Source organism: Choloepus didactylus, chromosome 15 (assembly GCF_015220235.1).
Source record: "Choloepus didactylus isolate mChoDid1 chromosome 15, mChoDid1.pri, whole genome shotgun sequence".
Classification (NCBI taxonomy): domain Eukaryota; kingdom Metazoa; phylum Chordata; class Mammalia; order Pilosa; family Megalonychidae; genus Choloepus; species Choloepus didactylus.
Window position 1 is genome coordinate 84632400 of NC_051321.1, and position 26611 is coordinate 84659010.

Here is a 26611-nt window from a genome sequence, read left to right on the forward strand (position 1 = left end):
TAACATTGTAGAAAAATTAGCAAATGCATCTATAAAAAAAAAATAAAAATATTCCAAAATGCACCACCCAGACTTTACTCAACCAATCAATAAATAACTAATACTTTGAAATTCAAAGTTAATTGAAGCAGTAAAGGTTTTGGAAAGTCCAAAAAACCAAGGTGAAATAATTTAGATTAAAGGGTAAAACAAATTATTAAATTTGAAATAGAATTAAAGGCATTTTAAATGCATCACTGTTTCCTGTTTTAATCCAAAAATAAAATGAAATGGATAATTTAATTTAGAAAATAAATGGAATTAAATGAATTAGACAATGAAGATAATTTGAAAATTTAAAATCACATGAAATCTCACTTCCTGGCATATTGTTTCATTAGAATATACCAAAAAGAACATAATTTAAATTGGAAAATAAATAGTATAGAAATCATAAAACCCAGGTAAGCAAAAATAAAATCAATATTTTAAACAAGAAAACACATACAAGAAAAGAGTGAGTGCTGTTTAAAATGCGGATATGTCCATTAAACCTTATAAAATGAAAACCACTTGTAATTCCAGCACCTGGAGGTAACTTCATGTCGCATGGCCTTCCAGACTTTTAATACTCTACAACATTTTTATGGCATGTGTACCCAAAAATAATTGATTAAATTTTTTAATGCTTATTTTTTAGCTGAATGGCCCCCAAATTACAATTTTAATTGCTTGTTTTAATTAGAATTTTTTACCTAGTCGGGAGCAAGATTTTTGTTATTGTTGTTGCATTGTGTTTGTTTCTGTTTTTTTTTTGCCCCTACAGTGGAAAGAGCCTGTGTTCCCAGTCATCACATTTGGGTCAGGTCTGGTTCCACCAGGAGCTTTGGGCAGCTGCACTGGGCCAGGCCCCGGGGACAATGCATCAGACCCTCCCCAGCCTACAGGTTGCCTCCTGGCCTGCCTCTGTTTCCCCATCTGCAAATGCAGCTCGTGGCTATTTTACTGGGTCTTTGTGAAAATCAGGCACGAGGTGAAAAGCCTTTGCAATCAGTAAGGCTGCAGACCATTCTTAGTCTCATTAGGTCTAGAACTCTATGGAAGATTTCTGCACGTTAGAGAAATGAAGGCAGGAAGTTATTAGTTGCTTTCATTAAATACCCTGTTGATAGAGGTCTGAAAGACTGTGCTATTCTCCTCAGAGATGTCTTTGGGCCTGTAACCTGTATCTGAAAATTGGGAGTCCAAGTTAACCCGAATTTGCTTCTGAGAACAGAAGCAGGGAGGGTAGTGTGGCTCCAGTACCAGTCCCTGGGCTTCCTTCCCTGGAGAACTTTGCTTGAGCCACACGCTGCTTCCAAGCATCACCCAGCAAAGGACAATCACACATATGCCTTCTGCCCTGGGAGACTTACCCGGGTGAAATGCAGTGTGAGATGCCGGGCAAAAGCTTGCTGTGTCCTGAGAAGTAGCCCAAATCCAAAAGCACACATGTGTTTTCTGTTGACCAAGATGAGTAATTTTCTTCTCATTGTGGTTTGGATCTTCCTGACGCCTCTTAGCCCATAAAACCCCTCGGTTTCTCATTAACCCATTTCGCTATGCCCTCATAACTATTTTGCAAATAGGAAGCAGTACAGTTTGGGGAGCCAGTGAAATATGGAAATGTGTCTGCTTCAGCTCTGGAGCCCAGATTTCCCTGCAGGCCTTCCTTGGGTGTCTGCCAGGGTAATTTCCCAATGCCGAAGGACTGACCTGGCCTCCTAGTCCTAGAGGTAAGGAGAAGAATGGGCAGGGACCTTTGGGTCCCTTTCTGGTCTGAGGCGATGTAGCTGCAGCTGTAAGAGTCCCTTGGCCAAGACCCTTAGGCCACCAAAGGCCCTTCTAGGAGCTGCTCTGCCAGCCCTCTATGGGAGATGTGAGATCTTGGGATATGCCTTCAGCTCCTTCCAGGTAGAAGAGAGTTATTAGTAGGTAGAGCTGGTCCAAGAGAGCAGAATCAAAATCATGACAATGAGGCAAATGCAGACCACTGACTTTATGTAGCTGGGAGAAGGGAAGAAACTTAGACTATGTGATAGCTGCATTTCAACTTCTAAAGTGTGTCTGGGGAATGGGAGATGGAAGTAGATTTGATTCAGAATGAAGCAGTAAGGATAAGAATGACAGCTCAAAATGAAGCATTTCCATCCATTCTAGCTGCTTACCCATGAAGCTCTGATTTGGAGAGAGTTTCCGTCTTCCAGAGCCGTCCAGCAGAGCCAAGCACCTACCCTGGGTGGAGGATGTCCTCCGTGTCTCACCACGCTTGGCCACCTCCAGGCCTGGCAGGACAAAACCCTGGATCTCCCTGGTTTTGTTTAAGTTCTTCAGTTCTTTTCAACTAGGCCCCAAGTTGCCCTCAGGTTGGATTTTGTCCTGTAACTCAGTGCAGACTCCCCAGCAGACCCTTTGGAGCTCTTCACACTTGGTGGCCAGAGGGTAGACAGAGCAGCTGGTCTGCCTTGCATGTTGCACAGTCATTCTCCAATCACACAGAAAGGCACTGGCAGAGCCAGGCGTGTCTTGAACCCAAAGCAAGCCCCTGTTCTTGCCACGACACTCTTCTTCCTCCCAGAGTAGACAAAAATCAGCTCTTCTCTGAAACAGGTATCAGCATGTGTGAAAAACGTGCCTGTTGAGTGTGCCCCATGCCTGCATCTGCACTAGTCTCTTCGAGACCTATGATTGCATTTGCTCCCGCAGCAAGCCTGCATGATAGATGGCATCGCCGTGTTTGCAGGAGGAGATGGACATTCAGAGAGGGTTAGCATCTTGCCCAAGATCTCCCAGTCAAGAAGGGGTGGAGGTAAGATTTAGACCCCAGGTTCACTGACTTCAAAACCGGTGCCCTTTCCCACGCTGCCCCACCCTCCTCCTTAGTAGGGTTTGTGAAGTCAAGAGCCATCTGTGCATCTTGTTTAATTGCAAACCTGGCTGCAGGGATGGCACATGGCAGTTTATCAGCCCTTAAAGAAATGCTTTCGTGAATCACCAGATACTACAACATTCACCCAGACCATTTCAAGAGTTATATAATTGCCTTCAGATTTATAGGATTTAAAAAAATACTTATCTTTTAAAAGACTAGGACTCACTTTTGTTAGGTGTCTCGGCCCTGCTGGTAATGGTGTCTTTGTCTGAGGGTGATGGAAATGATGACTCTTCCCTGGAGCTCATAGCTGATGAACTGAGAACTGGGATGGTGAGATCCCTTTATCTTCTATGCACCATTCTGCCTTGTGGCAACATCATAAAGCACATAGAAAATTCTAGAACCCTTTCTGCAAGGGAGGATGACAAAGGCTGGCTCTCCCTTTTCCTGCTCCCCAGCAGGAACATTTTGCAACTTTGTTCCCATGCCCCTTCAAACTGCTAAAATAAAGTAGGAAAACTAGCAGGCTTCCCCTGGCCAACTCCGCTTCCTTGTAGCTCTGGAAGGCCCCATGGCTGTCCTGTTCAAGGTGGTGACCCACTCTCTCCAGCCTGGGCTCCAGAGTCTGCAGGGACACGGACAGAGCAGGGGAACCAAATTTTCACTCGAGTCTTTGCAAACTAAAGCAACAAATTTGACCCTTTTTAGGGCTCCACATTGTTGGTGGTTGTTGTCTGCCTGGATAAAATGGACCAAAGAGATGACTTCTCTCCTAGAGGGAAAGAGGAGAATTCCAGCTTGGGAGTTGCTTTCTGCTTATGGAAAGCTGCTAAGTAAAGCCTGGGATGCGGAGGGCTGGGGCCCTGGGAGTGTGCTCCTGGACAGAGGGGAGATGGATACACTGCCCTGCTAGGGGCACCTGGGCAGCCGGAGGTGAAGGGACTGGCGTACACAGTCCCTGGGATGGAATATAGAATGCGTGTGCGGGGTGGGCTGGGTGCATTCAGGAGGTGGTGAACATGAGCCAGAGGTCGTTTGTTGGAACATCTTAAGCAAAGATCTGGTCTTGGGAGTAGGAGGAGCGTCTCATGGAGACGGAACGGGAAAGAAAACAGATTTGGAAAGGTAACAGAGGGGCACTGTGCAGACTGATGTGGTGGGTTCTCAGCAGCAGGTAATGAGAACAGAAGGGACATTTCAGGTGGAGAGGGCCCATCTCCAGACACCCTTCCTTGCATGGCGGTTTGTTAAACTTTTAAGCTCTTGCCTATGAGATTGGTCAAATACAGTATTTCAACGGTTTGGCTTGTGTTTCTTAATTATATTTGTAGAAGGGTACATTGTGAGGAAGCAGTTCGACAACGTGGCAAAATCGAAAATGTTCGTACTACCTCATTCCTAGTACCGCTGCTAGGAATTTGTCTCATGGAAACAGTCCAAGGAAGTTGCACCAGACAGTGTTAAACAGGCGAGAGAGGCTTTATTCAAAGGTGATTGCAAGAGGGGAAGGAGAACTCGGGACAGATCGGATCTCACTCGAGGAAGGCAGAGGGTTGGTTGAGTTTGATGTCAGGACAAGAGCAGTAGAAAATGCTAGAGGGCGATCTGGGGAAGAGGGAGAGGAGATATTGGGAGGTGAGTTTGATACTTGGAATAGCTTGTGTACAAACTTGTTTTTCTCTGTGCTCCAACAGCTGCAAGATTAGGTTCAAGGAACTCAGGGCAGGAGTGGGGTGGGTGATTAGGGCCCGGGGCACAGCCAGCAGCTTGATCAAGAAAAAATAGCCTCGGTCAGTACACTCAAAAAAGTGTGCAAAGATTGCTGTCCAGAGGTGGTCATGAAATACTGTTTGTGAGAACCAAGCCCCACAATAAGTGATGATAAACCCGTGCCATGGAAGGTGGATGTGTGCTGCCATGGAAGGGAATGAGCCAAAGCTCTAGGAGTTGACCCCAAGTTAAGCAAAGTGGAGCGGGGTGGAGAACTAGGTGTGTGCTGATCCCACGTGTGTTAAATTTGTAAAAATCTGTGAAAGCAAATATTCAGGCACATGGCTGAAACTTTTTTTGGAGTGATACCTACACAAGCAGCTGCTAACTGTGGACACTTCTTGCATGGGACAGAAGTTTGGAGTCTGATTTTATATTTGATTTTATGGTCTTCTGTGTTGTTTGCTTTTTCATTTTTTACCACATGTTTTGTATTGGTTTCCTGGGGCTGGCATAACAAATTACCACAAACTGGGTGGCTTAAAACAACAGCAGTTTGTTCTCTCATGGTTCTGGAAGCTCTACATGTCCAAACTCAAGGTGTCAGAGATCCAGCAGAGCTGGGCTTTCCATGGTGTTTGGGTTTGCAATATACTGGAAATGGGCTGGCTTTTACAATGGGGATTTATTAGCTTATAAGTTTTAGTTCTCAGGCCATGAAAACGTCCAAAGTAAGGCATCAACAGGACGATACTTTCTCCCTGAGAAGAGGCATCTGGGGTTCCTCCATTACATGGGAAGGCACATGGCAGAAGCTGCTCGTCTCTCCCACATCTCTTTGCTTTCAGCTTCTGAATCACCCATTTCTCAGGTTCTCTGGCTTTTGTCTCTCAGCTTCTCTTCTGTGTCTTCTCTCTGCCTTTTATCCTCTTATAAAGGATCTTGCAAAAAGAACAAGACCCACCCTGCATGAGGTGGGCCACATCTCAACCTAACCAAAAGGTTCTACCCACCATAGGTTCACCCCCACAGGAGTGGATTAAAACAACATGGCCTTTTCTGGGGTACATAACAGCTTCAAACCAGCACACAAGGCTTGTTAGCATCACTCCCATCTCTGCCCCTCCGCGTCACCATGTGGCCGTCTTCCCTCTGTGTCTACATGTCTGCATCTATGGGACACTTCTCCTGGCCCTTAAAAGACACTGGCCTTGCTGGGTTTAGGGCCCAGCCCTCTAGGGTGACCTTGTCTTCACTAATTCCATCTGCAATGACCCTATTTCCCAATAAGATCCCATTTGATGTGCTGAGGTTAGGTCTTCAGCATATCTTTTGGGGATGTAGTTCAACCCATAACATGCATATGTTATATTCAGATTTAAAAAGAGACAGATAGAGAAGCCAGGGAGGTGGAGAGAAGGGGAGAAAGAAGCAGAGAAGGAGAGCAAGAGGTAGCTGTGGGAGTCCCCGCCTGTGGTTGGAAGCAGGGACCTCAGCCCTGCTTCTCCATGTCCCCCGGGACCTGTCCACAGGCCACACTTAAGGCAGCCGTGTATCCTGGCATCACGTAAGAGGGGTGGCGAGTGGGAGAGTGTGCCTTCTCTAGGGCAGGGTGGGGCAAGCACAGCATGGGTGATGGTCTCGCAACACTGGCCCCAGAGAGCCACTGTGTGGGAATCCAGGGCTTGCCTGGATGTCCTGTCCCCACAGAGCCCCCGAAAGTCCCCCTTCCTCCCTTGCTCATGCCTTGAAAAGTTTGGTCACTACTGTGTTTTCTGTCCACAGGAGACCCCCGGGCTCTGACAGGACCATGTTGCAGAGGTGGCAGGTACAGTGACTTCTGGGAGGCCCTCTGGGAATGCAATTCAGAATACAGCTCAGGCTCCCATGATGGAGAGAGAAAGGATGTGGATTATTCTAGGGGGCCCCCGGGAGTTGTCAGCAATGGAAGGAGATTCTTGAGCAGTGGAATCACAAGGGGGCTGCATGTGTGTGTGTTTGCATGCATGTGTGTTGTGGATGTGTGTGTGGTGTGGGTGGGAGTTTGTGCATGTGTGTGTGCATGTGTGAATGCATGCACATGTTTATGTGTGCATTTGTGCATGAGTGCACAGTGTGCATGTGGGTGCGTATTATGTGTATGCATATGTGTGCCCATGTACATGCATGTGTGTTTATGTGCACCTGAGTGCTGAGTGCCACTGTGCATGCACACGTCCCACCCATGTAGGTGTCCACATGTGTCTGACACACACACAGTGCCGGAGGGGAGATACCCATGGCTCTGAGCTTGGATAAGTTGAAATTCAAGATAACGGTGGTTCTCATTGAAAGGAAAGGACCCCAAGGGGGCAGTCCCCAAGATCACATGGCAACGAGAAACTAGCTCTTGGTCGCCCATTTCCAAAATCCTTTCCCGGGGACAGGCCAAGGAAAGGAGAAACTGTAAGCACACAAGTCACATCGGAGGTGACAGCTGTTCCTGGATTGCTTGCTCACCAACTGGCCTTGGGGATTTTTCCCAAATACTGTCCCTGTACATCTTAAGGCAGGGAGCCCAACAGCCAGGGCCAGAGAACAGGCAGCTCCTGAAGTCCAAGAGAAGACTGAACTCAGCCCACTTGGGAGGGCCTCTTTCTCTGTGGCTAAGATGTCCCCTAGGCTTATTTTTCAAATATAAATGGGCTGGTGGTAGGTTTTCCCATAGCATTTGTGCTCTTATTTAAATCAACTGTTGAGTATCACATCCAACAGTTAACATGAAAAATGTTTTATCCTTGGTTTTGGCCAAGCTGAGCTGTATTTTCTTTTTCTGGCAGACTTAGCTTCCTAAATATATTTGCCTCAGTGCATACTGAAGTTCCCGTGTATCCCTGAGTTGGCACTCGTTCATGCACAGGACGTGTGGGAAACTTCCAGCTTCCTACAGAGGAAGGGCATCCTGCCGAGGGCTGAGAGACCTCTGTGGTCCTCAGGAAGATGTCAAACCCGTTCAGTTTATCCCCTTTCTGTGTCTTCTGATAGAAAAGGGAAATCAGCAACTTTGAGTATCTGATGTACCTCAACACGCTGGCTGGAAGGACCTACAATGACTATATGCAGTATCCAGTGTTCCCCTGGGTTCTCGCTGACTACACTTCGGAGGTAAGGCCTTCACACCGAAACTGTGCAGGTACCCTGAACCTTTCTCACCAGGAAAACCAGAGCAACCCAAATCAGCATGCAGAGGCTTTTCTACGAGGTCCTGCTGATTCTTCTATAAAGAAATCCAAATGCCTGGAAGTTAGCAGCAGCCCCTCCACTGACCCACAAAACATCTCCGCTAAAAGAAAACATCTCTAAGATCAACTGACCCCTGAAAAATTGTACATTTCTCCACTGTTCTGTGTTCCCAGGGGCATTTTCATTGTCCGGAAGGGAGGGAGCCTGCAGAAAATTGAGAATGAGCCTCGCATTTTTTCCCCAAGCAGATGACTTCCAACTTCCTATGAAAATCCCTTTGATTCTAGGCAAGGAGCCTGAACTGTTCAAATAGCTTACTCAGTGAGGGCAGAGATAAGAGCATTCTAGACAACTGGAATTCTTTCTAAAGTCTCATTTTGGTAGCTGGTGGAGACCTTTTGATTGGGTCAACTTGGAACAGGTTCAATTTGAACTCAATCTTCCCCTCCTCTTCTCTTCCATCTCTCCCCTATTAAGCCTTTGTGGATCACTGGCTCCAGGGCCATAAAACCCCAGCATGCCTGCTATTCACTAGAGGAGGGTCCGAGCAAATGGCAATAAACCTATAACGGAAGCCATAAAACAGCAGCAAGTCTCTGGAGTCTCCACGGGGCACTGAGGCCAGGGGTGGGGGGGGGGGTGGGGGGAGGAGTTAACTCCAGCTGCATGTCTGTCTTCTAGACATTGAACTTGACCAATCCCAAGACTTTCCGGGATCTCTCGAAGCCCATGGGGGCTCAGACCAAGGAAAAGAAGCTGAAATTTATCCAGAGGTTTAAAGAAGTTGAGAAGACTGAAGGTGGGTAGATTCCAGCTTGGTTTTCTAAATGCCTTGGAGTGATTGTTGATAACAGTTCAGCCAATCACCCAGCATACAGGCCATTTTGTGAAATAGGGAACTCTCTAATCTAGGGGTTTGCTCCTGGGCTACATGTCAGAATCACCTGGAGAACAATTTTTTAATAATGAGTCAACTGGGGGAGTTTTTAAGCAATGCTGATGTCCAGGTCCCACCTTTAGAAATTCTGAGTTAAATAGTCTGTGGCTAAGCTTAGCCCAGATGATTCCAATGGGCAGCCAGGACTGAAAACTCTGGCACTTAGAGCTAATAACTCCATGCATAGGGGCAGATGAAAGCAGAAGGAACTAACATTCTTTGTGCCTTTCTGTATACTAGACTCAGGTTAACCTGCTTTTAAATATACAGTCATCTTTTTCACAGAGAAGGAAGTTGAAACGCAAGAGTGTTTGAGCAACTTGTTTAAGATCACATGACCTGTACATGGCAGAGCTGACGTTTGTCTGACTGTAGAACCTAGTTCCCTAACTTCGGTCATCTGGTCACCTTTACCATATTTACCATATCCATATACCAACTGTGCTGCTAATGTCTTCATATTTTCATTTAGCTCTACTCACTTCTTAAACCTCAAAAAATGTATTTTAAAAGGAGTTTTCCATCATCCATTTGAGACTAGCTATATTTTTTCTCTCCAACACATTGAAATATATATAGAACTATTAAAATAAGGAACATCCATCCAGGGATGAACCAGGGGTGGCAGATGCACTTTGGGAAGGCTCACTAGGCCACGAGGCCCCTGCCTTTGGTGAGTGGGTTCATCCTTTACTTTCCAGCTCCTGGAAAGCTCTCTGGGCTCTGCTGGGCAGGAGGAAGAAGTGGGAGGGGTGAACAGGCCCTTTGTGAACTGCTTACCTCCTCCTGGGGCTAGAGCTCCATCAACCCTTGACTCCTCTCAGCCACCCACCCTCTAGATGCAGTTCGTCTGGCTGCCCTAAGGCATTGCTGGCCACCCCCCTAAGAGGCAGGCCAAGGAGCATCGTCTTACCAGCTGGGTTCCCACCTTAGCATGGGTACGCATTGAAGAGTCACCTATTGAGTCTAAGGGCCTTGTGCACATACATAAAACAGCCCCAAACAACTGATTTGGAGAGCCCAGTACTTGGGGTGTGCAGGAAGAGGGTGGAGCAGACATCCGGGAAGCTGGCCAAGGCCTCTGCAGACCATGCCTCCAATTGCACCATAAGAAAGTCTTTAATTCTCCCTGGCCTCTTCGTTTGTAAATGGGGATAAGTCAGCCCTGACTCAGAGGCCCCTGCATGGATCCAGCAGAGGCTGACGACAGTGTCCAGGATGCACAGCGCTCCATGGACAGCAGCAGTGCTGGTGTTCTTTCTGGGATGGTCTGGCCATGGGGCATCCCTGTCTCAAGCTTTCCCCTCTGTGCCCAGACGCCCAGGACCCTCTGCTAACGGGATGCCTGTGTCCTCACTCCCACAGGTGTCCCTGGCTGTCCCCTCCCACCAGGCACTTCTGTGGTAAAGGAGAACCGAAGGAGCACGTGCTGGTGGTGGGCTGGTAGGACTTCAGGGTTTTCTAGGGCCCCTTCAGTCAGCAGACCACAGCAGCACTGCCCGCCCTGTGAGTCCTCTGGTACCACCTCCCCAGAGCCTGGGGGCTGCCTGCATCCCAGCAGACAGATCACTGAGGACTTGGGAGTGCGGCTTGAAGGCCTGAAGTGTGCTTTTCGCCAGTAGTGGCTGTTGACTGGAACCTGGTGACATCTGTGAACAGGATGCAAGGCTCTGCCAAACCCGAGAGGTGAGGCTGTGCTCAGGGGCCAGCAGGACTCAGGAACTGTCCTCTCGTTTCAGGAGACATGGCCGTGCAGTGCCACTACTATACCCACTACTCCTCCGCCATCATTGTCGCCTCCTACCTCGTCCGGATGCCACCTTTCACCCAGGCCTTCTGCTCCCTGCAGGTGAGCCTCCCGACTTCCCTAGACCCCCCAACCCTCACCCCAGTGATGCCTTAGACAGAGAGCTGGGCTCGGACTAGCAAGGGCCTGCCGGAAGTTCATTCTCTGGCCAGTGATGTCTACTGGACACTGTGGGGCATTCAGGGACTCCAGGCTATTGATCGTCAGTTGCATCCACATGGCTGCCCAACAGAGTTTGGTGAAAAGACTGAAAAAAAAAATAATAAGGACTAAGAAAGGCGAAGAAGGTTATTGAACACAAGCATGTTTTAGCAGAAAAGGGAAAACAGGAAGCTTGAAGCCTGGAAAGGGAGGAGGTCAAACATTGCTAAAAGAAACACAAAGAAGGAACCATGAAAAGAGTATGAGTCAAGACATCAGAATGCACTAAAGTGAGGCTAAGTACAAGCTGAGAGGCTTAAAAGGACTAATGACATCTTTGAAGACTAAAACAAACAGTTAAACCAGAGAAAGAAACCAACCAGCTTCCCCAGCCACAAGCTAACAAGCTAGCATATCAGCTTAGGGTGGCCAGATTCAGCAAATGAAAATACCCGAAATTTGTTAAATGCAAATTTCAGAGAAACAATGAATTTCAGATAAATAATGATGTGTGCTATGAAATCATTTGTCGTATATCTGAAATTCAAAATTAGCTGGGCCTCCTGAATTTTACCTGGCAACCTATACCAGCTGCTTCCTGAGTGGGTGGGGTTGTCCGAGGCATGGAGGACATTCCTGGGGCAGAGGCCCTCTTGGGCAGCCTTGCAAAGACACTGAGAAGCAAGAGATCCCTGACCCTGACCCCTTCCTCTCCTACTTGAAAGTTCAAATTCTCTTTCCCTCTTTCCTTCCAACCCCATCCACTGAGATCCTGCTTCCTAGGCACTTGTTACCCCAGGGGCAGAGTTTAGGGATGGGGAGAGCCCTTGAGTAGCCCAGCTGCAGCAGGCTGTCTCAGCCAACTCCAACGCCAGTGAACCCCACGTTTTAAGCTTATGGCCTGACTTGACCAGACCTCACAGTGGTCCTGCAAAGAGGAAGCCATCAGACACAGATGGGTGAGAGAACAATAGCAGGACAGCTAGGCATGGAAACTTCTAGCACAAACTCAGACTTCCTCTAACAGCCAAGCCACATTAAGGAAAGCATGAGCATTCCAGGAACGGTGTGTAGTGGTCTGACCTCATCATCAAGGTTACTCTGAACTTGAGCTTGAGAGACCAACAGTCACCCCAGGTCATCACTAAAACCAACATCGAGGCCCTGGGCAAGGAGCAGGCACAGCCAAGGCACTTTCTCCAATAAGGAGCAGAAACCCTCTTGTCTTCTGTTTCTTGGCACAGCCTTCTCTGTGCTTGACGGCGTGGATCGTCTAGACATTGTATAACCCACTCTCCCTGGAAATTCACTCAAAAATAATAAGTGTGCATCCCTTGAGTCTTTCTCAGGCAACAAGCATTTTAAGTAAGTTCGGTTTGGAGAATGAATAGTCCCAGAGCTGTGCCTCATGCCAGGAATCCCATCCAGATGTTGCTCATTAATCCACAGGAAATGACGAGCCCTGCTGATGATAATGATGGATTCCATTTCTGCTTTCCAGCCAGGGAACTCGGGATGCTTCCAAAGTTTCCCCTTGCCTCTTGGGTCGAATGCACTCAAGCTGGAACCCCCAGCTCTACCTGTTGCTAAGGGTCTGCTCACATCGGGGGAGGCAGAGAGAAACACGACAGCGTTGGCGCTGAGATTTACATCCCAGCTCTGCCGCAAGTTATTTTACCTCTAGAAATGAGGGTTAATTATACCTCTCTCCAAATGTGAGTAAAGCCCCCAGCTTGGAGCTTGACACTGTTCGGTGATCAATCACTCTTACCCTTCTTCCCTCTGCAATCAGCTAGATCCAATCGGAGCAAGCGCAAACTTGTTCAAGCTGGTCTCCTCCGATTTAAGTCAATTCAGGGCAGTTGGGACTGCTTCAAAGAAAGCATTCCAAGCTAGCCGGGGCCAGACTAAATGGGTGTGCTATGAATACACTGAGGCATTTGGAATAAGGCCACTTTTCACCTAGTTTGAACTTCTTTTAGCCAGTTGAGTCCGTTTGTGACCAGATGAAACTGGTTTGAGATGGCCTAAACCAGTGTGCAATGGTCAGGGCCGATTTTATGTGCTTAGGGAGGACAAATCCAGTCAAACGAGCTTCAGCCCTTTGGCCTCCTTGATGAAATCTCAGACGTGCCCCCAGTTTTGTGGGTTCTACTTGGTCTGGGATGGGACCATCCGTCCGAAGTGAGGCCATTGGGGCTCTCCGTGTGTGCTTCTAAATTGCTTCGCCTTCGTGCCCTGAATTTGAGCTGCTTTGGCCCTCTTTGGACTGTTTTCTGGTGCAACCCTTCAGAGCCAGTGGAAGAACCAACCATCTTCTACATATTCCTTAGAATGAAAGGTGAATTTTAGCTTTCAAGGGAACGGGTACAAAGCCCACCTCTCGGGGGACAGCCTGCCGTGCTGTTGTGAACCCTGGGCCTTTGCTGACCATCACTGGAATGTTCTAGCATCTTCCGGAAGTCAGTGAACCAGGATATTCCTGCCAGCCCACCCTAATCCCTAGAGGGTGGCCTGTTTTTTCACAGGAGAGCTTCGCCTCGCCCTGTGTGGGGACAAGGAGAGGAGCATCACCAGCCCGAGAGGCACCAACTTTCATCAGCTTCCATGGTCCTGAGGTCCTGGAGTGGGAGGAGGAAGAAAGGTGTGTGTGGGGGGAGGCACCGAATGCAGCTCCTTTATCTGAGGATCAGGGCAGTGAGAGTGTCAGGGACTCCCAGAGCCAGGAATATGCACAAGAGTCAGCGTCAAGAGTACGCTTTCCATGACGTACTCCTCCTCCCGCCCATTAGCGGGAGGAGTCCCGCTATTATCCATAATCCTTTGTGGGAGTTGGGGCTGGCATCCTCTTCTCTGCTCCTGTCTGACCTTGAGCAGATCCTTTGCTTTCTCTGGGACTCAGTTTCCTCGTTTGTGAACTGCAAGAGGTGGGTGCAACCATTAGGCCTAAAGGTCCTTTCATGACAGCTCCAGCCTCCCAGGCTCATGGAGCACTGCCCGTGTGCCCGGCTGTGGCTAAGTGCCTTCTGTATTACTCTCTCATTTAGTCTCCTGGGTTGGGAGGTGTCCTGGGATGAGCTTCAGTGTCCTGCGTCTCCGGGAGGTCATGTAGCTGGCCTGGAGTTCCCACACTGGTGACACCGAGCCTGAAGCACTCACTGTAAATAGCGGCAGGGGCTCCAGAGGTTGCCCAGAGGGGCACAGTGCCCAGGGGGAATGGACATGTGCCATGCTCAAGGCTGCACTATGAGTCAGACAACACGGAGCCCCTTGTGTGATGTCACACGCGTGCTGTGTGTCACGGGCAGCCCCCAGGGTTGCAGCCGGCATCCAGATGTGCTGTGCTGCCTGGGTTGCTGGTGGTCCCACGGGTGCAAGGGCAGGACCACACGCCCAGTGCTGGGTGCCTGGCAGCGCACATGCTGTGGGCTGGAGGGCTGATGCTTTGCCAAGGGGCAGGGACAGAGTTCTTTGGGTGCCACGGCCCGTCCACCTTGCAGTGTGCTGGGTGACATGGACAGCAGGAGGGACTCCTCTGTGCAGAGTAAGAATTACAGTGTGGCATGTTTGAGTCCCTGGGGGTAAGGCATACTGTGTTCCCCTCATATGTACAGCTGATGACATTTGGGCTCCTCTCATGTTCCATACATACCTCCATCATGGCTGTGTCTGAGTTCCTGCCCATGCCTGTAACTACATTGATAGGTTTTTACATTCCAGAGAATACGGTATATGTGCTGTGTGCCCTTAGCAGGTGACATGCACCAGGCCCAGGCCTCAGTGGGCTGTCCTTGGAAGCGAGTGGCCTCTTTGCCTGAGCTGTGGGCTTGCCCGCCCCTCGGCAGCCCCAGGATGCTGTAGTTCTGGGCAATCTTGCTCATCTGGAACCAGAGTCCTGGGGGGACACGCCGTGCCGGGGCCGTGTCCAAGGTCCCTGTGTCCTCCCGAATCAGGGCACCAGTTGCTCTCAGGTTGAGAGCAGAGCTTCATGGGGCCGAGCAAAGCAGCCAGTGTCCTGGTGAGGAGGTCGCTGCTGCTACCGTCGCCACCGCTGCAGCATTTAATAAGAAACAGAAATAAAGCACTGTGTTAATTAAGTCAGAGCCTGTGTGAAGTCAGCTGTTAGCAGTGGTGGGGAAGGCTTTTCCGATCCACCTGAGGCGAGACGACTGGATTTTGTGTAAGACACATGCTCGCCACAGCAGGCAGCCGAGGGGGACCCTTGGATGGTCCGGGCTGTTTACCCAGGAGCTCCGGATGGGTGCCGGGCCCCGGGGCAGGGAGCAGTGGGTGCTGGGGAGGTGCAGGAGGGCGGAGCTCCTGTGCCTGCACCCTCTCCTGGGCTTCCTCAGCCACCGCCCCGGACATCTCGAGAGCCTTTGAGGCTAGTTGCCCACCTGCTGGTGCCCAGGACTTTGGATAGGGCTGGTCCGTCCAGGGTCTGCTGGGCTGAGGCTCGGAGGACAGAGTGGGGACAGTGCCACAGGGAAGGCGTCGATGGCAGGATTATAACCAGGCGCCGGAGCAGGCAGGGTTAGAAGGACCACAACTTTAATGCTGAGAATCCTTGAGCATAACCCCCGTTTTGACTGAGACAAAGGAATAGTTGTCATTATACAGACATGATGAGGAGTGTTAGAAAAGGCACACGGGGTAGGGTCAGAGCAGAGATCCAGTCCAGGCTCTAGAACTTTTTAATTAGTCAGGTTGAGTAACTGAGCCTCAATTTCCTCCTCCTTTAAGGTGAAACCTGACTCCAGGTTGTGAGGATCAAGAAAGAGCCTGCGTGAGAACACTGGGCTGCCTTTTAAGTGCTCCATGAACGAGCACTCTCCTCTCTGTAACAACAGGCAGTATGGTTTTCTGAACGCCTTCGTGGGTGTTGTATTTATTTAGTAAAAGGCCAACTCCTGCAGGCAAGAATGCTAATGGCTACTCTGGGTCCTCCCCATCCTCAGTCAAAAACGAGCCTGGGTAGGCTACTGAGCTGGGACACAGGCTTCCCAGTTTCCAGGCTGTACTCGGCTTTTCACTTGAGTAGGAGGCTGGGAAGTCCATGGGTCAGGAGCCCAGTTCTCTCTCACTTACTTATTGCCCCCTTATTTCTTTGGTGGCATCATGGCTACAAAGTGCCCTGATGATGCACTCTCCATTCCCCCAGGCCCTCCCACGGGTGTCTCGACTTCCCCACATTCGCCCCCAGTTCCCATCCACCCCTCCTCCTTGCCCACCATATACCTCCCTCCCTTCCAATAACTAGTCTGCTTTGTCTCTTTTGCCCCTGACTTTCGTTTGAAGCCCCCATCGCCTAACCCATGCACCGGTGCTTGGTACCCTAGCCCAGGATTGGTCCCCAGTTCCTAATCTGGGAAGGAACAGGGATGGAGGGCTGGGTTTGTTCAGGGCCCATTGCTATACGCCTTAGAGATGTGCATTAGGAACATCACACACACACACACACACACACACACACACACACACAGACATGTACATTAATGCTTTCACACTTACAACAATCATCCAAGGTTTACAGATGAGGGCATTGGTGGTTGAAGAAATTAAAAAACTCACCAGCGTTTATACGGCAAGGAAGCAGGTGCTGAACTTCAGACCCAAGCCAGCCACTTCCAAAGCCAGACATTCTACCCCTATAGCACGTAGCCTCTTCAAGGGACTCAGAGCAACTGATGTTCAGACAGGGACCTGTAAGTGAACGGTTTGCATGGAATGCTCTGACATTTACCAGAAAACATAAATATATATATCTGCAACAGCAATGGATTGTCAGCCGCCTCATGAAACCAATTTGGGCTGATTTGGGTCAATTCTACCTGGAAGGAAGAACAGATTTTCTAGCATAGATTGTAAAAATATCTGTGTATTCTGGTGTCCTTGAGCTCATGCAGTTACTGGACTTCTCGTGAGTATGGAGCAAGGGTTGAATTTTTCCGACACATTTTCCCCACCCATGGGGAAGAGGGGTTTAAGAAGACAGCAGTTCGAATGCTTATTCAGACCGACAAATAGAAGGCACATTTCCACATGCTGACTTTGTGTCCTCACACGGAAGGTGCCTTGCCTTTAGTATAGGTTTTATAAATAGAACCCTCCTTTTGATGTTTCCAGTTTTAATTACCTGCACAATAATTATGAACATTTCTGTGATGCAACTCATTTCAGTGTCCACAGCAGTCTTTGCTAGCCACTGATTTCTCCATTATTTTGTTCTTAATTTTGATTCATTCTGTAGCAAAATAGAGTACCTCTTAAGGTGTTTTAATTGAGGAAGGGTACCTAGGGTTCAATATTAAAAACATCTTTCCATTGTCGCTATGTAATAGTGATGTCTTAGCTGGGCGTAAAACCCAAAGACAATAAATAACCTTTTGCGAGGTCCATCTCTATCCTAGGCTGTCTTCTGGCCTAAACAACACATGGGCAAATCATCTGTAGATAAAAGGTCATTCCTTTGTTGATAATAATAGCTATTATTATTATTTAGTCAGTCTTTATCCCCTTAGGGTTCATATTCTGGATGTTCAAACATATCTCCAGGATGTGTTTAGGAGTAGATCTTAGTTTGGTAAGTCTGTCTGTCCCTTTGTTTTCTTCCAATCTCTAGTTAATTGTGTTGTTTTTTAATTTCATTTTGTTTTGCACTTTCCTTACGTAGGCATTCTGTAACTCTTAATTGTGTCTCTCAGCCTCTCTCCTTCTCTCACTTTCTTCCTTTTATCTTCTCTTTCTTTTCCCGTCCTTCCTTTACTGAGAATCAAGTCCTGCCTGGGACTGACTCACATGTTGGCAGGCAGCAGAGTTTATGTCAACCCACAGACTTACAATATAAGTAACAAAGCAACTTTACTTTTTCTTCTAGGGAATTTGATGTTTTCTTTTGTATTGCAGAAATGAGAAAACCCATTAATTTCGAGACAAATGTATGCAAATACATTTATTAATATGGGAAATAGGAAAATCAGTTATTGCTTCCTTTATAAATAATACAGGCTTAAAGTTTTAAAGATATTACTTTTGCTAAAATGCATTAAACAGCTGTGAAAAAATTACATTTTTCTTTGTGGTAATATCTTTAACCAGATTTGTAGCACTAACAATATTTCCCATGTATATATTATTTTTATTTAATACAGGTAATCTTTTTATTACCAAATCATATTGTTTCTCAGGAGATTACCATCAGCACTCATGAAAGCTGCAAAAGGAACAAACGATGAGATGACATCAGTCTCCCATGGATGTATTGCTCCGGCTGCAGATGAAATACACAAAGCTCTTAATATGCATCAGTGGGCGACTTGTTACGTGCAGATTTACTTAGACCCCTTCCTCCCCATTTTGTTTCCGTTTCAATTTGAATTCGGTGGTGGATGTCATCACTTAATATTAACTGAGAGCAAAGTGACCTTGAGGAAAAGCCGCATCCATAAGCTGCATTGAGTTGAGACTCCGGGTAGCTTGGCAGCTGGCCCTGTGCTTGAAATAACCCATGGATCTCAACTGACCAGCCAGCCCATGCCCAGTAGGATTGCCAGGTGTGCTCTGCCTTGGGAGTGGGGTGGATTCTCCCCTTGTGGAGAGAGCTGGGTTTTCCGTTGCCCACCTGTAGTAGATGACCTTTGCCCTGGTTCCATCTCCATCTGAGCTCACTTCACCCCAGTGACTCCCACAGTGAACTGGCACAAAGGCAAGACTCGGCCCTTGGAGTTGCATCCATGGGTTGCATCTAGTTCTGCTGTTTTTTGCCTTGATAGCCCTGGGAAAATCACGAAACTTGCAGGAACCTCAGTGTTCTGGTCTGTGAATTGGAAATGCTGATTCGTACCTAATACAACCACTGTGAGCCTTAAGAAAGATTATGTGGGCATGTACGAAGGGTCTAGCATGGAGCAGACTTTCCCAAACAAGTCAGGCTCTTGCCCTTCTTTACTGTCCACCCAGGGTGCTTGGAGACATGTTGATGGGAAATCTCAGATCTCTGAAAGGTGAGGGAGTTGGTGTGGGCAGAGGAGGGCACTGCCATTCTGGGTTCTGGCTCTTTGTTCTTGAGGCCCAATGTCCTTTGCAGAAGTTGGCAGAAGGAAGACAAATCCTTGTTAAGCAAGACCCAGCTTTGATGAGGACAAGTGAACTATTGAACGCAAAGGAGGAGGATGTCCCTGGCTATCCCTAAACATGAGCAGACCCGAGTTCCAGTTTTGGAAACTCTTGCCTGAAGCCCCTCTGTCCCAAGCTTCTTCATTCTTCCAACCACGACGTGGTCTGGGGCTCCTCTCTGCCTTCCTTCCACCCCAAGACCTCCTGACGAGCAGGGTCAGCTGAAGAGATCTGACCATTCAGATGAGGGACTGCGGAAGAGAAGGAAAGAATTTGCCTTAATTCCTCCCTAGTCCTGTCTCCAGGGCTGCATCAGGCCCCTGTGGACTTGGGACTTGGAAGCTGCAGGTGGACCTAGGCAGGGGTGTGGCCAACTAGGATGGCGTGTGCCAGCCTCCCACCCCTTGAATGCTGGTGTTTCTGGGTCTCCATCATCAGACCTGATGTCTCTATTCAGGGTTAATCCACTGGGCCCAGGCCCCCTTCCTGCCTCACCCCTCCTCCTCTTCCACCTGTTGTGGACTGTGAGACTCCCCACCAGAGTCCTGATGACAAGCTCTGCCTCCACACCTCTGTCTGATGCCAGCCCTTGCCCTCTGCTCAGAATACTCTGTCTGTCTCCTCCAGACTCACTCGGGGTGGACTTCTCCCAGAAACTTCCCTGGATGCCCATGGAGAATGCCTGACCCACGTCTTTGTCCTCTAGTTAGTATCCTGCCTCCAGCACTGGGCTGTGAGCATCTCGAGGGAAGGGTATGACTCGTTCTGGGTCCTACACGGTACCTGACTGAGAGCTGGCCCTCAGTAAGCAAGGGCAGTGACCAGAGAGATGACCATAGATTTCCTGTCTCCACAGTGGAGAAACTTTTATTTCTTTATTACAGCTTTGCAACTCAAAGCTCCAGGTGCAAATTTCCTGGAGTGATTGACAGAATGAATGTTTTAAGAAATGATGGCATCATGAAAGTAAGAAGACAACCTACAGAATGGGGGAAAGTATTTGGAAACCACATATTTAATATGAATTTAATATCAGAATATATAAAGAAATCCTGCAACTCAACAACCAAAAGATAAACAGCCCAATCAAAAAATGGGCAAAAGACTTGAAGAGACATTTTTCCAAGGAAGATATAGAGATGGCCATAAACACACGAAATGATGCTTGACATCATTAGCCATTAGGGAAACACATCTCAAAACCACGAGAAAATAATTGTTGGAGAGAATGTGGAGAAAGAGGAACACGCATTCTCCGTGAGGATGCAGAAGGGAGCCCCTGCTGTGGAAGACAGCTTGGCGTTTCCTCAGAAGATTAAGTATAGAATAAATAACCCTATGACTGGCAATCCCACCTCTAGGTCTGTAACCAAAAGATTTGAAAGCATGGACTTGAACAGACTGATGTTCATAGCAGCATTATTCACAATTGCCACAAGATGGAAGCAACCCAAGTGTCCATCAACTGATGAGTGGATATTATTCATCCAAAAAAGGATGAACCTTGAAGACGTTATCTTTGAGTGAAATAAGCCAGGTCATAAAAGGACAAATATGGTTCAATCTCACTGGTATGAAATCATGAGAATAAGCAAGTTCGTATAGTCAGACAATAGAATACAGGTTGCCAGGGACTGGGGTGGATTGGGAAACAGGGATTTATTGTTTGATTGGTATAGAGTTTTTGTTTGCCATAATGGAAAAGTTTTGGTAATGGATGGCGGTGATGGTGGCACAGCATTGTGAGTATAATTAGCACCACTGAATTACATACTGGAATGTGGTTAAAAGGGGAAATTTTAGGTTGTATACCTGTTACTAGAATACGTTTTATTTTTAAAAAAGACTGTATAACACAAACTGAACTCTAACGTAAGCTATGGGCTATTGTTAATAGTATAGTTATAATAATTTTTTTCATAATTGTAACAAAGCTACCACAGTAATGCAAAGTGTTGATAATAGGGTTAACTGTGTGTGTGTGAAGGGAGAATGTGGGGATTCTGTGATTTCTGCATAGTTTCTCTTTAAACCTACAATTTCTCTAATAAAAAATATTTTAAAAAGTGGTCACACACATGCATGAATTGATGGACATGTAGATAGATGACAGATGATAACAGATGGATCATAGATGTAGATAGATACAGGCATACCTCATTTGATTGTGCTTCCATTTATTGCACTTCACAGATGCTACATTTTTTACAAATTGAAGGTCTGTGGCAACCTGCCTCGAGTGGGTCTAATGGTGCCATTTTTCCAACAGCGTGAGCTCACTTCATGTCTCTGTGCCACACTTAGGGTATTCTTGCATGTTTCTAACTTTTTCATTATTATTATATCTGTTATAGTGATCTGTGATCTGTGATCTTTGATGTTATTATTGTAATTGTTTGGGGACACCACAAACCACATCCACATGAGATGGTGAACTTAACCTATAAATGTTGTGTGTTCAGAGTGCCCCACTGACCAGCTATTCTCCCATCTCTCTCCATCTCCATGGGTCTCCCTGAGACACAACAATATTGAAATTGGGTCAATTAATAACCCTACAATGGCTTTTAAGTGTTCAAGTGAAGGGTCACATGTCTCAGTTTAAATCAAAAGCTATAAATAATTAAGAGATAGGCTGAAAGCTAGGCCTCTTGAGTCAAAGTTAGCCAAGTTTTGAATGCAAAGGAAAAGTTCTTGAAGGAAACTAAAGGTGCTTCTCCAGTGAATACGTGAAGGATGAGAAAGCAAAACACCCTTGTTGCTGGTCTGGAGACAGTTTGAGTGATCTGGATAGAAGATCAGACCAGCCTCAACATTCCCTTAAGCCAAAGCCTAATCCAGAGCAAGCCCTAACTCTCTTCAATTCTATGAAGACTGAGAGAAGTGAGGAAGCTTCAGCAGAGAGTTTGAAGCTAGCAGAGGCTGGATCATGTGGTTTAAGGAAAGAAGCCGTCTCCACAACATAAAAGTGCAAGGTGACGCAGCAAGTGCGGACAGAGAAGCTGCAGCAAGTTATCCAGGAGATCTAGCTAAGATCTTCGCTGCTGTCTTCTTTTAAGAAATTGCCAGAGCCACCCCACCCGTCAGCCACCACCACCCTGATCAGTCAGCAGCCATCAACATCGAGGCAAGACCCTCCACCAGCAAAAAATTATGACTCACTGAAGGCTCAGATGATGGTTAGCATTTTTTAGCAATAAAGTATTTTTAATGAAGGTATGCACATTGTTCTTTTAGACAGAATGCTATTGCATATTTAATAGACTACAGTAGAGTATAAACATAACTTTTATATGCAGTGAAAAACTGAAAAATCCGTGTGACTTGCTTTATTGCAATATTTGCTTTATTGCAGTGGCCTAGAACCAAACCCACAATATCTCTGAGGTGTGTCTGTAGATAAACACATTAGATAGATAGATAGGTAGATAGATAGATAGATAGATAGATAGATAAATAGATAGATAGATAGACGGACAGATGATAGACCAATACCGTGGTGCTTGCATTTGAATTGTTACTTCTCTTCAGCCGACCCTTCCCCTGTAAACCAGGTGGAGTGGGAGAAGATAGAGGAACCTCAAAGAGTACATCACACCTTTATAAAAGCATCAGCCTCATTCAAATGGCGGAACCCCCACCTCCATGAGAGAATGAATGAGTGAACGCATGAATGCCCACGTAACTGGAGTCTGTCTGCCTGAGGACTCCAGTGCATGCTGCTAACCATGTCGTCCCCTTTTCCTCCAGGGCGGAACCTTCGATGTGGCGGACAGAATGTTCCACAGCGTGAAGAACGCCTGGGAGTCAGCCTCCAGAGAGAACATGAGCGACGTCCGGGAGCTGACCCCAGAGTTCTTCTACCTGCCCGAGTTCCTGACGAATTGCAACGCGGTGGAGTTCGGTGAGTGGCAAGGGGTGGGGAGGGGAGGGGAGGGGCGGTCAGTGAGGTCAGGATGGGCAGGGCAGTGCAGGTCTGTCCTTCCTGCAGTCCTCTGTCCTGGCTAACTCGTCAGCATCTTTGCTGAGCCAATGGGCAGGTCCCTTGATAGGACCTGGGTCCGCGCGAGGCCACCACGGGGTGGCAGTGCCACGAGGAAGACGCTGGGGCTGCCGAAGGACACTGGACCCAGGATGTCCAGAAGTTCTGGGCCACAGCCCCCAGTGACCTTTCTTCTGAGCATGCCCCAGGCCACCGGTTGGCAGCGAGATGGCAGCCAGGTTGCTGGGACCTTCTAAAAGCCCAGCTTGGGCTCTGCCCTGCTGTGTGATGTGGGCAAGTCACTGCCCCTCTCTGGGCTCCATTTTTCCCAGAGTGACCCTAAGGGGGTAACCTGAGCTCCAAGGAGAGAGACACCTGGGTGACCTGGGACAGATCCTAGCAGCGTCTGAGGCTGTTGTACAAATGCCTGTGCTTTAGACCAACTCCGGGGGTGGGGCATGTTTTCTTACCACTTTAGAGGAGGAGAGCACAGAGGAGGGTCCCCTGGTAGCTGTGTGTGGTCAGAGCCAGGGCCGGGGCTGGGCAAGCCTCCACCCAGAGCAGGGGCAGCCCCCATTGCTGGCCTGGGGGCGGATCCACCCACCCTGTGAAGAACGCTCTGAACTGTCACCACCACACGCTCACCTCCGGGCTCCCCCTCCTCTGCCCCTCCAAATGGCTCACTGAGCCAGGCCTGAGCAGGGGTGAGGGGACCTGCCCCAACCCCAGGCCCTCCCCTCTGGTGCAGTCATTTCCAGCCCCTGATATTTGGAACATTCAAAACGACCCAAGCCTGGGTCCCCTGGCCAGGCAGCCTGACTCCAGGGGACTGAGCAGATGGGGCTGGCCTCAGCAGGGTTCAGATTCTCGGACATCTGACATGCATCAGTGTGAAACTGACGGCCGTAGAGGACAATCACCACAAAGCAGGGTGGTGAGGGACCCTGGAAGCCAAGGGGGTCCCTGCCCACTGAAGAGGTCACAGCTGCACCCTGGAAATCCAGCTGGGGTGGTTGGAGGAAGGGGTGATGCCACATATGAAGGATGGAGTCCGAAAGAAAAGGGAGGTCAGCAAACACCTGTTTACTGAGAATCTACTCAGTGCAGACCCAGGTTTTAGGTCCTGGGGTTCTCCTGGGGTCTCTTGGGGCAGATTGCCCTGCAAGTGTTTACAGTCCCAGCTGGGTGGGGGTGAGGGGAAGAAAACACAGACACTTAAATAAATGAAATACTGTCTGTTGCCAATAAATCCCATGAAGAAAACAAGTAGGAGAATGGTTCAAGGGTGCTTTTGGGGGCACTGCCTTAACTGTGGCCCCAGGAAAGGCCTGTCTTTGGTGGTGACAATTGAGCTGAAATGGAAAGAGGAGGGCAGAGTGGGGGGGCATGTTTCTTTCTAGTTGCATGGTGAAAACTTTGGAGGACTTTAAGCAAGAATAAATATTTATTGGGTAATCTCCATGTGCCTGGTGTTATTCTGCACTTTATGTATATTTTAATATAATACACATTAACAATTATAAAAGAATATAATACATTATTAATTGTAATGATTATATGCTTGATCTTAATATCACCAATCCAATCAACTCCCATCCCAGTTTGTGCTCCCATTTGCCAAAAGCCCCTGATGTTTCTCATCCCACTCAGGCTACATGCAGGACGGGACGGCGCTGGGGGACGTGCAGCTCCCACCCTGGGCTGACGGAGACCCCCGGAAATTCATCAGCCTGCACAGGCAGGTAAGTTGAGCTTGGTCACACCAGAACCCTGGTGTCCTGGTACAGACCTCAGCTCCCCGCAGTGTCTGTGGTGACATCTGTCAAGTGGAAGGTACCAGCACACGCCTTCCAGACTCTTGTGTCTGGGGGGCTCAGAGGAGGGGCTGGGGTCCATGCCCTGGGTTGGCAGGAAAGCCTTGGGTCTGGGCCTTTCCACGAGCTCCTTTAGGCTTTGCCCTTTTGCCTATTTATTTTGGGAATCACTGGGTGAAGCAAGAGCAGACTTTTCTTGGATTCCTTGGAGGGTAAGGAACTAAGCCAACCCTATAGGCGGGGCCTGTCCCTGGGCCTTCCTGCCTGGATGAGCCCACAGAGGGGTTGGAGGCCCTGAGGGAGCCCACTGGCCAAAGGATTTGCCAGAACTGGGGAGGACTTAGCTCACCCAAGGGCCATTCTGAGACCCTTACCCCGAATCAGTACCTGGATTAGAATAAACATGTAAAAAGATGTTTAATGTTATTAGTCATCAAGGAAACATAAATTAAAACCGCAATGCAATACTTCTACACACATACTAGAATAACCAAAATTAAAAAAGACTGATAAAACTGAGTGTTGACAAAGAGGTAGAACAACTTGAATTCTTCATACATTGTTGGTGGGAAAAGCAAAGTGGTACAGTGACTTTGGAAAATGGTTTGGTAATTTCTTATGAAGTTGAAGATACACTTACCATATTACACAGCAATTCTACTTCTAGGTATTTACCCAAGAGAAATGAAATACATCCACACAAAAACATGTATATGAGTATCCATCAGTTTTATTTATACTAGTCAAAAACGGAAAACAATAATGATCACTGAGTGGATGAACCAGTCGTACGTCATATAATGGATATTACTCAGCAATACAATGTAACAAATTACTGATACACATAACAACATAGATGAGTCTCAAAAGCATTATCCTAAGCAAAAGAAGCCACCAACCAAAGCTATATGCTACATGATTCCATTTATATGACAATATAGAAAAGGTAAAACTGTAGAAATGGAAAACCAATCAGTGGATTTTAATGAGTAGGATTGGGAAGGATCGAAAAGGGGTATGTACAATGGAACTTTTTGAATTGATGGAAATGCTTGATATCTTGATTGTGGTGGTGGTTACATGACTTCATGCATTTGTCAGAACATATTTGAACTTACATTTTAAAAAGTGTGAATTTATTGTATGTGAATTGTACCTAAAAAGAACAACAAAAAGTCTGGAGTGGGTCTGAGTAGTGATAACAAATTTATGCCTTTTCCTCTTTTGTCCTCCCTTGGGAAGGAAAAAAATTCTTCCCTGGTTTTTCCTTGCCCTCTGGAAATCCAGAGACTACAGCCAACCCTCCATTCTCCAGTGGTTTTGAGTATTTGGACCAGAGGTGGACATGCCCTGCAGGTTGCAGCAACCCTTCCCCTACGTGTCTCAGAAGGTTTCTTAGCCTTAGCGAGTGGGCAGGCCTTACTCTACAGGCCAGACTGCATGTACCTGTGGTCGAGTAAAATAATAGGCAAGCTGCAACTGTGAAAAGTGCTAAAAAGGACAGAAATATGGTGCCATGAGAGACGTTAGGGATGTGATCTAGGAAAACCCCGTGATGATGAGAATGGTGGGGAGAGCTCTTTTGGCTCTTACCTGGAAGGCAGGTGAGGGACATCAGTGAAAAATGCTGGAATAAGAACCTCTGAAAATCCTCTCATCCAAAAAACAAGAACTTGGGGAAAAAAAAAAGGTTAGAATAAACTTTTCCAGAATGTTGGAAATTAACCAATGGCTTGCAGCAATCTGGGGAGTGTTTATTCAAGAAAAGTGGCTGAATCTTGGTAAGAACAGTGAGCTTTGCAGTATTTTAACTTGCCCTATTCCCATCTCCCCTCCCCAGCTCTGCAGAAGCCTTGAAAACCAAAAATCCACAATCACAGTGAAAACTGGCAGCCTGGCAATCTGAGAATGATTCTCTGAGAATTCTCAGAGAATTGTCATTATTTGATCTGTCTGGTGGTTCCCTGGACTCCCCACTCTCAGGGCTTGG

General features: G+C 47.6%; 1 protein-coding gene across 1 annotated transcript in view; it reads left to right on the forward strand.

Moving 5' to 3' along the window:
• Positions 1-26611, forward strand: part of WDFY4 (WDFY family member 4) — a 278492-nt gene that overhangs the window by 225483 nt on the left and 26398 nt on the right. The window contains exons 47-52 of the mRNA XM_037804046.1: positions 6389-6431; positions 7628-7747; positions 8507-8624; positions 10502-10611; positions 22576-22729; positions 24458-24549. Coding sequence (XP_037659974.1) covers positions 6389-6431; positions 7628-7747; positions 8507-8624; positions 10502-10611; positions 22576-22729; positions 24458-24549 — 637 coding nt within the window. The remainder of the gene's footprint in view (positions 1-6388; positions 6432-7627; positions 7748-8506; positions 8625-10501; positions 10612-22575; positions 22730-24457; positions 24550-26611) is intronic.